Source organism: Zonotrichia albicollis, chromosome 1 (assembly GCF_047830755.1).
Source record: "Zonotrichia albicollis isolate bZonAlb1 chromosome 1, bZonAlb1.hap1, whole genome shotgun sequence".
Classification (NCBI taxonomy): Eukaryota; Metazoa; Chordata; class Aves; order Passeriformes; family Passerellidae; genus Zonotrichia; species Zonotrichia albicollis.
In genome coordinates, this window is record NC_133819.1 from 70,298,726 (window position 1) to 70,311,519 (window position 12,794).

At 46.1% G+C, this 12,794-nt stretch overlaps 1 protein-coding gene across 4 annotated transcripts in view; it reads left to right on the forward strand.

Annotated features, from left to right (window-relative positions):
• The first annotated feature begins 5,932 nt into the window (after positions 1–5,932).
• The window catches only part of SLC22A23 (solute carrier family 22 member 23), a 105,440-nt gene continuing 98,578 nt past the window's right edge, over positions 5,933–12,794 (forward strand). For all 4 annotated transcript variants that reach the window (XM_005481697.3, XM_005481698.3, XM_074544379.1 and 1 more), the window contains exon 1: positions 5,933–6,935. In XM_005481697.3, coding sequence (XP_005481754.1) covers positions 6,405–6,935 — 531 coding nt within the window. In that variant the 5' untranslated portion in view covers positions 5,933–6,404. The remainder of the gene's footprint in view (positions 6,936–12,794) is intronic.

Sequence of the window (12,794 nt, forward strand, 5' to 3'; positions counted from 1 at the left end):
GGCACCAGTGAGAACAGCTTGGTCAGGTTGTGAATCTCTGTCTTGCTGTACAGTCATTAAGAGTCCACATCAGTACCATTGCTTTTATTATTAGACAAATTCATAAACTTAAAAAAAGAAAAAAAAAAAAGGTAGTAGAACCAAGTTTACTTTCCTTAAACTTAAACCTTAAGTCAGATTAACTGACTCCAATTATCTCACCTAGTTTTAATTCTTTATTAATCCTGTGCTATATCAGCTGCTCCATCACTTGGCCCAGGAGTGATCTCAGGCTTCTCTCTCTTCCTCAAAGGACTGTATGATGCCATTCCAGTTGCATTTGTCTAATTTTGTGAGTCCATGCCTTGAGACTCTGAAATTTGTTTTGCAAAACCACTGCACAATCACAGTTGCCAACAGGATCTGGGCTTCAAAAATGCAAAATGCTGCACTGTACTCTAGAATGTTAAACTGCTGCAAGCTGCAAGCACCCAAAACATCAAGGTTTTTACCTTAACCTATCTGCCTCTGAGATTACCAATATCAAAAGAAGGTAATAAACATTCCCCTTACAGAGACACCATGAAAATAAATGCATCAATATTTTTGAAGCACTTGGATACTTCAAAGGGGAGAATTATAAGTCCCATGATGACATTAATCATTAGTTTTTGTGAGCAGGGTGGAAGATACTAAATTAAATAAATCATGGGGCTCCATACCAAACAAGGAGAAAACAAAGTATTGAAATGATTCCCATTAAGACACAGATGCTTAAAGGTATTTTAAGCACTGAGAATTAGCTTCTTACGTGAGCATCTATTGTTTTTTATTTACTTTTATTTTAACTGAACTAAACAGGAGATCTGCAAGAAAAATTGCCAGCAATTATGTTATTATAGGTTGTAGCATAATGCACTATTCAATAAAGTTTGCATCAGAATATATGTGCACCAGATCTAGGACACAAATTGACATTGCCCAAGCAATCTTAGTTTCAGCATTTACCAATGTCACATCGCTTGACTTTGCAAAACATGCCATTTTTTCTCAATAATTAGTGTACAAATAATTTTCTCTGGTTTTAGGATAATACCCAAAGTCATCCACATTCCTTCATGTGCTCACATCTGTAGGAGACAGGGGATGGGAACCCTTCTCTTGCTTCATCCCTCCCTATACGGGGTACATAGCTCTGGCAGCAGAGTAAATGACACAAATAATTGGTTGTCATCTTTTTTGAATCAGCATAGGAGGGACAGAACATTTCGCCAGTAAGTTTCACCAATGTTTGCTGACATCAAAACAACAGTAGAAATCAGGCATTGTTAGTTCAATCAGGATCATAAGAGAGCACACTGAAATAAGCACAGGCTTTTGTAGCTGCTCCTCAGGCAGCTTCACCCCTTTTACCACTTTCAACTCATTCTTCTTTCTTTTGGTTTATCTTACCTCACATCCAGCTTTGACAACACTCAACTGACCCTCCTGAGCTGAAAAATCCCTTGCAGCATTTTGATAAAGCACTGCATGTCCAGATCCAACCCCATAGCCAATCCTGTTTCAAGAGCAGGAGAAACTAGAGACCTCCTGATCTTTTTCAAATTGAATTTTCATATGATCCTATGAAGACACCATGCTTTTCTCCAGTATTTAAATAGTCTTCATTCCAATAGGTAAGTTTATTAATCAAACTTTGTACCAAGTAGCTTTGGTTAATACATTGTCATAATTCCACCTCTACGGTACAAGATTCCTTTAGACAAAAAAGGCAATGAAGCATGCATCCCATAAAACAATAAAATACAGCTAAGGTTGTTGTTATGGAATGAAGTTGCTGCAAATTCCACATAAACCAGGAATTTATGCCAGGAGTTCTTCAAAGTACTGGGGCTGGCCTTCCAACAATGTGAAAATGTTAACACCGGGGCTAAGGGAGCTTGATTTTTTTTCCTTCCCTTGTGTAAATATGATAATATTTCTCTGTGTCCTGGTTTGAAACCCTCTTGAGCTGCAGTGGGTGCCAATAGACAGGATGTTTGTTCTGCAGCAGGAGGCTTGTTCTGCAACAGGGCACTCAAACTGCTCCTGTCACAGGAGGTCATAGTCACCTTCTCTGTTCCTCCACTGCAAACTGTTGATGACCCAGGTCATAATGGTGCACAAATTTTCTAATATAACTCAGTGAAGGTGGATAAAATAAACAATAACACATTTCTTCTTGAATATAGCTTATCTTTTAAACTGTATCTTTTTGTATTTCTGTGAAGGATTACCCCACTCCTGGTTCTTCTCTCTCATGTCAAGAAGGCACTGCTGGAGAAACCTTCCTTGACCACAAAATGTAGTTCCTCACGAAGCCTTGCTCAGGAGACAGAGTTTTGTTGCTTAACTTCAGCATTTATTCCTATGTAGGGTCTACCACCCATCTGAAATATTCCTTTAAAACAATTTTCATTTCCTCATTTAAACCAAAAAACAGTTTTCACGGGAGTATGTGAAGGCATTTCTCTTTTTTGAAAGATTTTTTTCCCATAACGTTTTCCTTCAGTAGTACTTATTCATCAAAAATTTATTTCTTAGCTCCTAGAAATGTGTTTTCTTTCCTCTTTTGTCTGCAACCTTCTTCTACTCAGAAACAGTCTCTTGAGGATCACTGTTTCAAGGGCAGAACTTCTACTATGCAAAATATGTAACCCTCAGGAAAATGCTACCTTTGAAATTTTTCTGTTCCAAACAAAAACTCAGGATGTAGAAGCAGCCCAGAAAAGGTGTTTGGGATGAAAATGTATGATCAGTTTGAGTAAGGGCTGTAACCTCTCATTACATGCTTTTCATTGTACTATATGACTTTATTCTCTTTCTACAGATGTACTACACCTACTTGCTTCTCTCTAATGGTTCTCTTCGTTCCCATTTCTCCCCAGTTTTCAATCCTTTGCTTTCTTCAGAACTTGCACTTGAGACCTCCATTCCTAAAATTCTCTTCCCCTCAACATTTTGATCGAAGCCAGGATGAGGCCTTTTCCCCTTAGTGGGAAAAGACAGTGAGTGGTAGCCGGGAGTTTCTAGAAGACCTGTCACAAATGATCACATTGCAGAAGAAATGTAGGTATGTTAGGAAGGAGGCAATTGGGCTAATCATGAGCTCACAAAAAAACAAGCACAGAGAAAGTAGATCTTTCCATAGGATGAGTGCAGAAATGTGGCTTGGTAAGAATGGGTAAGAACAAACACAAAAAAAGCCAATACAACAAATAAAACTTAACTAGAAAGAGCATCCCAAGTAGTGAGAAACCATTTGATAAGTACATCAGTGGTAAGAGGAAGTCAAAAGCAAGTGGATTACTCATCAGAGAGAGAAAGATATTGACTGATGCCAGAGAGGGCTCAGACTGCCTCAGGTTTTCTTTGCACCAGCTAAAAGAGGTCACATTTGATCAGGTGACTGATGTGATACACATTAATGACAAGGGAATAAGGTTTCAGCCCAGGCTGGGGCAGAACAAGAATACTTAGGTAACATCAAGATGTTCAAAGCAACAGTCTGGCTGCACTTTATGCCAGGGTAGTGAAGGAAGTGGCTCAAACAGCATTGGAAACACTCATGTTTATCTCGGAGAATCCAGGGAATAAATAAGGGCAAGAAATAAGCAAACTGATGCTGTCTTTAAAAGTAGCATTTGAAAATAAATAAATAAGCCAGTTTTTCACCCAAGAAAGCATCTAGCACAAATAGACACACGATTTGTAGACAGGTAGAAGGAAACAATAGGGTAAGCAACTATTAATATGAACTTGTCAACTAGAAACTGGGACAATATGGGCAAATTTCCCTTAGCAATGGGGAGCAGAGAATGTTATGGAAGAGGGGATAGTGGACTCCACTCATCTGTGCCTTGATTGGCCTCTATGCACATGCTTATGAGGAAGGGAGTTCAGCTAATCTGAAAAATTTAGGCAGGGGGTACAGAAGTTTGGAAACAACAGTTGTCAGTGTTTTACAAGCAAGAGGGTGGATTACAAATGCAGTTCCAAAGGGGGTGTTTCGTTAGCAGCCTTCAGAGATGGCACTAACTGGGGAGCAACTGTAAACACATTGGAGGATGACATAAGAATTCAAAATAACCCAAAGAATTTACTGGGAAAGCAAAGAACATGACTGAGAAGCACTGTGATGAATTGTTTTTGCAGGCAGGGTTACCCTCTGCACACTCAGAGGCTGGGGCACTGCTCAGCACGGGCTGCAGACAGCAGCTGAGGAGAGAGCAGAGAGCTGCAGGCAGTCCGTGGCCAAAGAGACTGCAGCAGAGGCAGACAAATTGCAGCTGGTCATCTTAAAGAAAACATGGCACAGGGACGTGATAGCAGCCATCAGATGTAAAAGGACACTGCAACACAGAAAGAGAAGACTTCCCTTGGCAGGGACCACCACCTTCACATTTCAGCAAGGAATATTCAGAGAGGAGGATAAAGTGTCACCTGGAGAGGCTGTAGGGCCTCTGAAGTATTGAGTGTTCCTCATAGCAGAATCCAGGGAAGCCCCACAAAAGGGACACAGAGACAGACTGAAGTGGTGTAGATGTGAAACCTTTCTGGTGTCCTCTGTAAGACAAAGGGCTAAAGGGAGGGAAATCTAAGGCATTAATGGTGTACAATAATTTGCTAGTAGAGAAGAGATCAAGTACATGAAATTCCATCAACAACTTGCTCTTCCATTTATATTTGGCAATGACACCCATCCTCTTCTAATGCACACAAGCCTTTTCTGCTCACTAGCTGTGTTCACGTGTACAAGCGTATATTGATCTGTTTTCTCTCCTTCCCTTCTTACAAAGGAAAAAATAACTGCAGAGTTCAGTAATGCACGGGCTGTGCTCTACGATGAAAATAGTCTGAGGCACTTACACGCTGAAGTAAATTTAGCTTAACATAAAAATAACCTTCACAAATTTGAAATGCCTATTTTACAATTAACGTCAGGTGCTAACAGGATATAATTTTCTTCCAAGTGTGTGCTGATGTGACAGGCTGACTGAAGCGATGCAGGCACCTCTCCTCGCCGCCCTCTGGGTCTCAGAGATGCCCCCTTCACCTTTCGGCTCTTCCCTCCGAGTCTCGTCCTTTCCTCAGCCACACAGGGTGCTCCTGCGGCTCGGCGATGCGGTGCGCTCCCGCCCAGCCCGCTGCAGCCGCGCCGCGCTGTTAAAGGCGCACCCACCGTGTAAATAATTGATACGGAGCGGGCGCGCTGCGGAGCCCGAGCGCCTCCTCCTCCCGTTCCCCAGCCCTGCGCTGCCCGCCCCGCGGCCCTACCTGCCCCGGCCGCCGGAGCGCGGCGCGGCCGCGGGGCGGCGCGGAGCCCCCGCCGAGCCCCGCCGAGCCCTCCCCGCCCCGCGGCGCCGTCCCGCCCCCGGCGGCGGCGGGTCCCTGGCGGGGGCCGGGCCGGGCCGGCGGCGCGGCGGGAGCAGGTGCGGCCGCCCGGCACGGCGGGGGCGGAGCGGGCCCGGCAGGTGGGGGCTGCCGGGGGGCGGAGGGCGAGCAGCCGGCAGGGTTCGTCCGCCCGCCTCCGGAGGCGCGGCCGGCGGCACGGCGCGGAGAGCGGGCTGCCGCGGGAGGCGCACGGCGGTGGCGGCGGCGGTGACCGCGTCCGCAGCCCGGGCCGCGGAGGGGCCGGCGGGGTCCCTTGCTGCAGAGCCAGATGTACGGGACGCGGGGCTGCCAAGGGTCGGCGGGGAGGTGCTGGGGGCTGCCGCCGCCGCTGCTGCCGCGGCCGGGGGGGAGCCCTTAGCTGTGCGGGAAGCGGGGAAGCCGCGTCGGGAGCTGTTATTTTCCCCTCCTTCCTTTGCCTTCCCTCTTGTCCCTCCTCCCCCTCCTCACCAAAACCGGGAGAGGAGGCGTGTTCGGTGCCTTGCTGCACCGGTTTTGCTTGGTTTGTTGTTGCAGGGCTTGGTTCTCAGGGCGGCTGGGTTTTTTCTTTTTTTCTCTTGCAACCTCCCCGCCTTCTCCCTTCCTCTCCTTTGGCCCATCGCATGCTCGGATCCGGCTGGATCCTTCCTTCGCTTTTCGGCGGTGCCTCTCGGAGGGGGGAAGGGAGAGCTGGGATGAGTGCAGCTTGACGCACAGGCGAGGAGCGGGGGGGCACCGCCGGCAGCTGCAGCGGTTCGTGGCCGCAGGCTGCGGGTGAGGAACGGAGAGAGCGAGGGGCTCCCTCGGTGCCTCCCCCTTTCTTCGCCCCTGTCCTTCCTCCCCTCCTCCCTCTCTCCCTCCCCCATCCGTCTCCTGCCGGTCCGGCTGGGAGCGTGTGTGCAATACCTTACGCTGCAAGGTGCGCGAGTGTGTGCGCGGAGCGGAGGGAGGGAAGGACTCGCGAGGGAGCCGGGGCTGCCCCGGCCCCCCCTATGTGAGCCTCCCCGGGCGGCTGCATGGCGATAGAGCGGCGCCGTGAGGGGGGCGGCGGGGGCCGGCCGCTGCCCGAGGAGAACGGCTCCGTGCCGGGGGCCGTGGGGGGGGGCGCCGCCGCCCCCCCGGGGCCTCCCCCCGCCAACGCCGCCGGGGCCGAGATCCAGGCGCTGCCGGTGCCGCCGCCCGCCGCCGCCTGCAGCCCGCTGCTCCTCGACTACGACGGCTCGGTGCTACCCTTCCTCGGGGGGCTGAGCGGCCGCTACCAGCGGACCCTGGTGCTGCTCACCTGGGTCCCGGCGCTCGTCATCGGCTTCAGCAAGTTCTCGGACTCCTTCCTCCTGGACCAGCCCGACTTCTGGTGCCGGGAGGCGGACGGGCAGGGTAACTGGAGCGGGACCCTGGCGCCGATCCACGCCAACCACAGCGGCAACGGGAGCATCTTCACCCCGCCCGGGCTGCCCACCCCCGCGGGGGGCAACGCCAGCGAGTGCGGCTGCCGCGAGTGGCACTACCGCATCCGAGCCGGCCTCGTCCAAAACGTCGTGAGCAAGGTGAGAAAGGCGACTTCCCTCGGCCCCCCTCCCTGTCCAGCCCTCGCTGACCTTCTCGGCTCTTTCCAAGGCGAGGGGAGCAGCTGGGCACGATGCGGATCTGTCCTTGCATGCTGTAGTTGGGTCAGTCAAGTCTCCGTGGGCGAGCCTCCCGGCCGGGGAAAACCAGTCCCGCACCCGCGCAGCCCTTTCCCTGCCGGGGTGTCGCACCAGGTGTCCAGCCTGTGGATTTGTACCCGCACACTGGTTGCAGCGCTAAGCTGCAAAGTTATGTCCTGAAACGGGATCCTGTGTGTCTCTTTGAGCTCCTGCTACTGTCCTACTGTCTCTCGGTGTCTGTGGGAAAGATGCTGGAGGCAAGTGCCCCAGCTGATAAGGGGAAAGGGTTGCGGAGAGGGCTCCGGTTGATCTTTGTGCAAGTATACAGAAGCAGCCCTACATGCCAAAAGCCAGGTTGATTTTCTGGGGGGAACTGAAGAAATGGTGACTGTTGTGTGTAAAATAAGTCAAAAGTTCTCTTGAATTTTTCTGGTTATGTACTTATTCTCTTGAAAACTGTCTTGGCAGAGGAATTGAAGAAATGTCTCACACGGGTTGTTTTACTCCAGAAGCAGAAAGTGCATGCTGCTGTGTTTTGTGTTTCCCCATGTAATGACTAAAGTGGAAAATTTCTAGTGAAGAGACTCTGCCGCTTTCTGCTCTTGCTTTGTATTTGCTGAGTAGTGCATATCAAAAAATCACCTTCCCTTTTCACCTGAAAGCCTTTGCTTGTTTGTAGTATCAGCCCTGCAAAAGCCCCGCTGGCTGCAGATGGGCCTTATTGATACTAACAGGCAGCTGGAGCTCCTGGAAATGTAAAATGAAATGGTTACACCGGGGAAGAAGTTCCCTTAATCTCGAGACCCCCTCTCCTAAGATCAGCAAAAATTACTTCCTGCCTGGGAGCAGTGTTTTAGCTTAACTGTGTTTATCTAGTTGGGATAAAGAAATGGGGCAACAGTCAGATGAGCAATATAATTGTGCTTTGGTCAGCCAGCACGCACTTATATTGAATCATTGAAAATCATTTCGGTTTCTCTTTGTGTCCCTTGAAAGAGTGTGCAACAGGGGAAAAGCAAATCCCTCAATATCTTGAACCCAGAATGGATAAAAAAGGAAGGTAGCCCAGCTACATTCCTTTCATGAGAGAAACATAGGCACATGTTGGATCTGATTGGGTTGTGACATAGAAATGCATAAGAAAATTAGGCATTTAAGAAGGTCAGATTTTCTTCTGTTTATATACGGAGACCCAGCCATTCATATATTTGAGGGCTTAACACTGAAATTTTAGCATGAAAAAATTATCCTGAAATATTTTTTTTAGTCTAAACTTATAAAAAAATTTTTTGGAAATGTTTGAATCTTTTGAAGGTCATCGTCAAGTTGGCCACAAAAGGTCAAGTGAGAGTTAGTTTGCTGTCTTGCATGCTTCTTTAGAGATAATAAAAAAAGTGTTCTTTGGAAGAACTTGCTGTAAAGGGCAGATCAATTTTAAGGGATAAACAAACATCTGTGGCCCCTGCTGTCTTGTTTTCTATTAGAAAGAATAATAATCATCTTTTGAGACTATGGGTTTTTCCAGTGTGGAGTTTTTATTTTTTTTGTATGCTCACTTCCAAAAGCCTGGCAGCTTTTTGCTTTGATTTGTAATCCCATGTAATTATAATTAGATTGTTTTCTTGAGGTCAGGATTCCTCTTTAGTTTGTGCTTTGTTTTTGTTTTGGGGGTTTTCTGGGTGGGAGTGCTGCCTGTTTTTATTCTAATGGAGAAAGAGAGGAAAAACCCAGACAGAACATCATCACAGCTTGATTTGGACTTCATTTCTTATCAATCCCCAGGAGCTCTGATACTGTGGGAGCAATTCTTGTAACTGCTGACTCCTCTTACATGCATCTCACTGTCCTTTGTGAGAAAGAGCTGCTCTGGATGAATTCAAGAGACTGGATGTTCAGATCACCCTTAACTCTCCTCAAAAATACATTTATTTCTGTAATGTATTATGCAATGTTCTCATCTTTCTAAATAGAGTTTTATTAAATCTTAGTCTAATATATGCTCATCTGTGTAGTAGCCAGGGGTTATATTGAAATATCATAAAGAGAGCCAAAAGTATATTAATAAAAAATGTACTTTTGTTTGGCAAGTAAATCCTCTTGTACTTACCTTCAGTGGTCTGAGCTAACAGCTGCTGGATGCTCCATTATTGCCTTGTATTCGGAAACAATGAAACAATGCTGGTTCTTTAGCACAAAGCACATTTGATGTACATACATCTGAGACATCACTGCTCCCCCTATTCCTCAGGGGTTGGATAGCTGTCCTTAAACTGTGTTAAGTTCCACTGTCTCCACAGCCTCTCTTCTAATGGTACACCCTTCATCAGATGCTGTATCCCCGTCCAGGCTTTCTCAGCTCTCCCTTCCCTGGTGCCTATTTTCCCCCATGCTATGTCATGCTTGGGAGTGCTTGATGAAGTGGAGGTCTTGCTATTTCCAGCCCTGCTCGGTGCTTTGTTTAGCCCCCTTTCTCTGAGTGTTTGCTGGAGCCAGCATTGGCCTCGCACCTTTCTTGAAGACTGGCATTGCTGTGTCAGACACTATCATTATCCTGACCTGCTTGACTGAGTCACTGGGAGCGGTGCTTTTTATAGTGCTGCCAGTCATTAGAACTGGAAATGGTAATAAAGGACACAGTGCTTATTATTTAACACTGCTGAGATACATGTAGTGAAGAGGTCAGATGCATAATTTAACCACAGGGATTCCAGTGGCCATGTTAAATCACCCTTCTGAGCTAATGTCCTGACTTGGCACATAAATCTTGGTCTTTAGCTTGGATTGTACATAAATATCTTCCCTTAGCACAATTCACTTGCAAGGCTTTTTCACTGCTAAGTGATTCCTTGAAGATTTTCATCTATTCCTTATCACAACATCAACATCATCATGCTGTTATATACAGAGTACACATGTATTTCTTGAGAGGTACACCCTAATCCAGCCCTTAGTCAAAAGGCTAGAAAAAAGCCTTTTTAATGGTCCATGGTCCATGTATCATCCCACCTGTGTCCAAAGGAAGGACACTGAGAAACACTCTCTAAATTTTTTTTTTTTTTTTTTTTTTTTTTTTTTTTTTTTTTTTTTTTTGTGGGGAAGCCTGAGATCTCCTTTTAGGCATTTGCCAAGTGGTGCTTCAAGTAAATTATTAGCATTAACAGTGAGCAACATTGTAATAACTAAATGTATGTAGTCATGAAGCTTAGCAGGGAAGCTGGAGTGTGTGTTCAGCAGGGACTTTTCTTACTCTCTCACCAGCTTCCTTAGTGCCTACATCTTCTGACCATCTGCAAAGCCAGTTGTTATCTTGGGATGATGTTTTCATGGAAACTCTTAGTTACAGGATTGGTGGATGTTGGTTTTTTTCTCTCTGTTACTAGCATGACCCATCCTCTGTGTTTGATTGCATTAAGTGGTGGGGTTGTTTGCTGTTCTGCATGCTGATTTGTATAATGGAGACCAAAAGCTGGTGATGGACAGGGACTGGGCTTGATTAAATTGCAGAGGTTGATGGCACAGCATCCCTCTGTGTGCGCTTGCAATGTTCCAGATCATTCCACCTCTTGGGGTTGGCGTAAGAGGGAAGTGGTTAGTTTAGTGGCTGCATTTTAATCACTTGGAGCAATTATGTAATAATAATTCGTGTCTAGTCACAAGGGAATTCCTGTTGTGACTGCTTTTATGCTCCAGATGCCTTGTTTTCCTGCAATGCTGTTTGCTTGGCTCTCAACTTCCCACTTGATTTGGGTTGAGTCATCTTCTTTCCAAAGTGATATGGCAACTGTTTTACCTATTTACCACTGGTTCAAACATTCTCATGCCAATTTGGCTGAGCCTCTAGCAAATTGTCCCTGCCAAAAAAAAGTGGAGCTGAAGTCAGAAGAGCCAAATGGTCCAGGGGCAAGGATGTCTGAACTTGGATTGGTTTGGTCTATGATTGGTGTTCTTTGCTCCTGCAAGGGGAGATGTCTGTCCTTAAGAGGTCTTCCTTCTCCTTGCTTTTACTGCAGTTCTGGCACTTTTCTGGGCACACCTTCATATGATTCAGCTTGTTAGCCTGGTAGAAAACGTCCTCTTAAAAGAAACTTCTTCTTGTTTTCCTGGGTGTTCTACTGGGTTAATCAAAACTAAATTGTTCTGTGCAGTAACATGTGCTTTAGTCTCTGGTATTGCCTCTTGGGATTATTGCTGGTATCTGCAAGTAGCCAGAAATGATAAAACAAATAAATTTGTTCATGATAATAGTGATGATGAATTTGGCACATTTTGCAGAATAATATTTCTTGGGGTAAGGATAGGTGTACATTTTAAATGGACTTTCAGATTACAGTTATTAATTACTTTGAAGGGATCCCTCTGACAAGGTCCTTCCCAAAATAAGAACTATGCCACCCTTATCTACTCCCATTTGTGCCTGTAATCTCATTTGTTTCTGCATATTGTCTAGTTGGCTGGCCTCTGCAAAGAGACTTTAGAAATGCTGATGCTTTTTTTTTCTCTGCAACTGACAGGATTTCTCTTGTCAGTGTTAGTTTCTGGCTGACTGGCTTCTACCTAGTCCCAAATCAATGAAAACCTTGAGTTATTGCACCCACTGCAGTAGTTGGGTCAGAAGTGGCAGTATTGAAGCTACTGCATCATTTTGCTTCCACTGAACAGATTGGAGGGGGTGTAGGGACCTGCAAGGCCCAACTTGCAGAGGGCAGAAAGTCTGTTGTAAATTTCTTTCAGCCTAGGCTTTGGAATGACTCTCAGCTTCTAATGGGTACTGAAGGTCTCAACAAGTCCCTGTGGTCAGAGGTATCCAGAAATACTGCCCGACCAGAGCAAACATCCTCTACTATTTTATTTCATGGCTTCCTCAGCTATGTGAGAGATCCCAAACTATTTTTTTCCCCTTCTTCCCTCTGCGAGTTAGCTGATAAAGAGTCAGTGGTTACTGCTCTGAGCCTTCACAGACTTGAAAAATCTTTCTGTTAAGGAGGAGGCAAAGGGGAGCTTGTCCTGCTTGAACACACTGAGTGTGGTGACGGAGTCTCCTGATTATCAGACACAAGTGAGCAACACCCTGAAAGAACAGGGCGAGTTTCTGGGTCAGTGGCATCAAGGAAGGGGATGGGTCTTTTGGGAACAGCACCTGCAACTTCCCATGTGAAGAACTGTCCTTTGCCTGCAAACAGTAAATAATCCGATGTTTGAAATAATCAAGTGTGATGTCACAAGGCTTCTTGTTTCGTGAGCCTAGATACTGGTTTTACTGATTCGGGGGTGTTATGTACTGGCCAAAGCCTTTTAAAGCAGTTGGTTTAGAAAACAGACTGGATTAAGACCGATACTGACATGAGAATTCAGGTAGTTTTGAGTTTTTGTCTGGCGTGGATTCTTTTTCACTACAGGAAATGTACATGCAGTTCATGTTTATTATCACCCTTAAGATAAAGCGTCTCAGTTACAGGAATCTGATTTCAGCTTACCATAAATAGTTTGTAGCATTGCTAGAACTAACAATGATCCTTCGGGAAGGTAATTCCGTACTGAAATCTCTTTAAGACATTCTTAGCTTTCCAAGGCTTGCTATTGAGCTTTTCATATCAGTAATTTTTTGTGTGTATGTCAAACAACTGCCTTTTTTCTTTTTTTTAACCTCCTGGATGGACGTGATGTTTGAAATGCTTGGGGTTCTGTTTGTTTTTGTTTCCACTCCCTAACACATCCTGTATCTCTGTCACGTAATTTAAATATACCGACCCTGCCCATGTT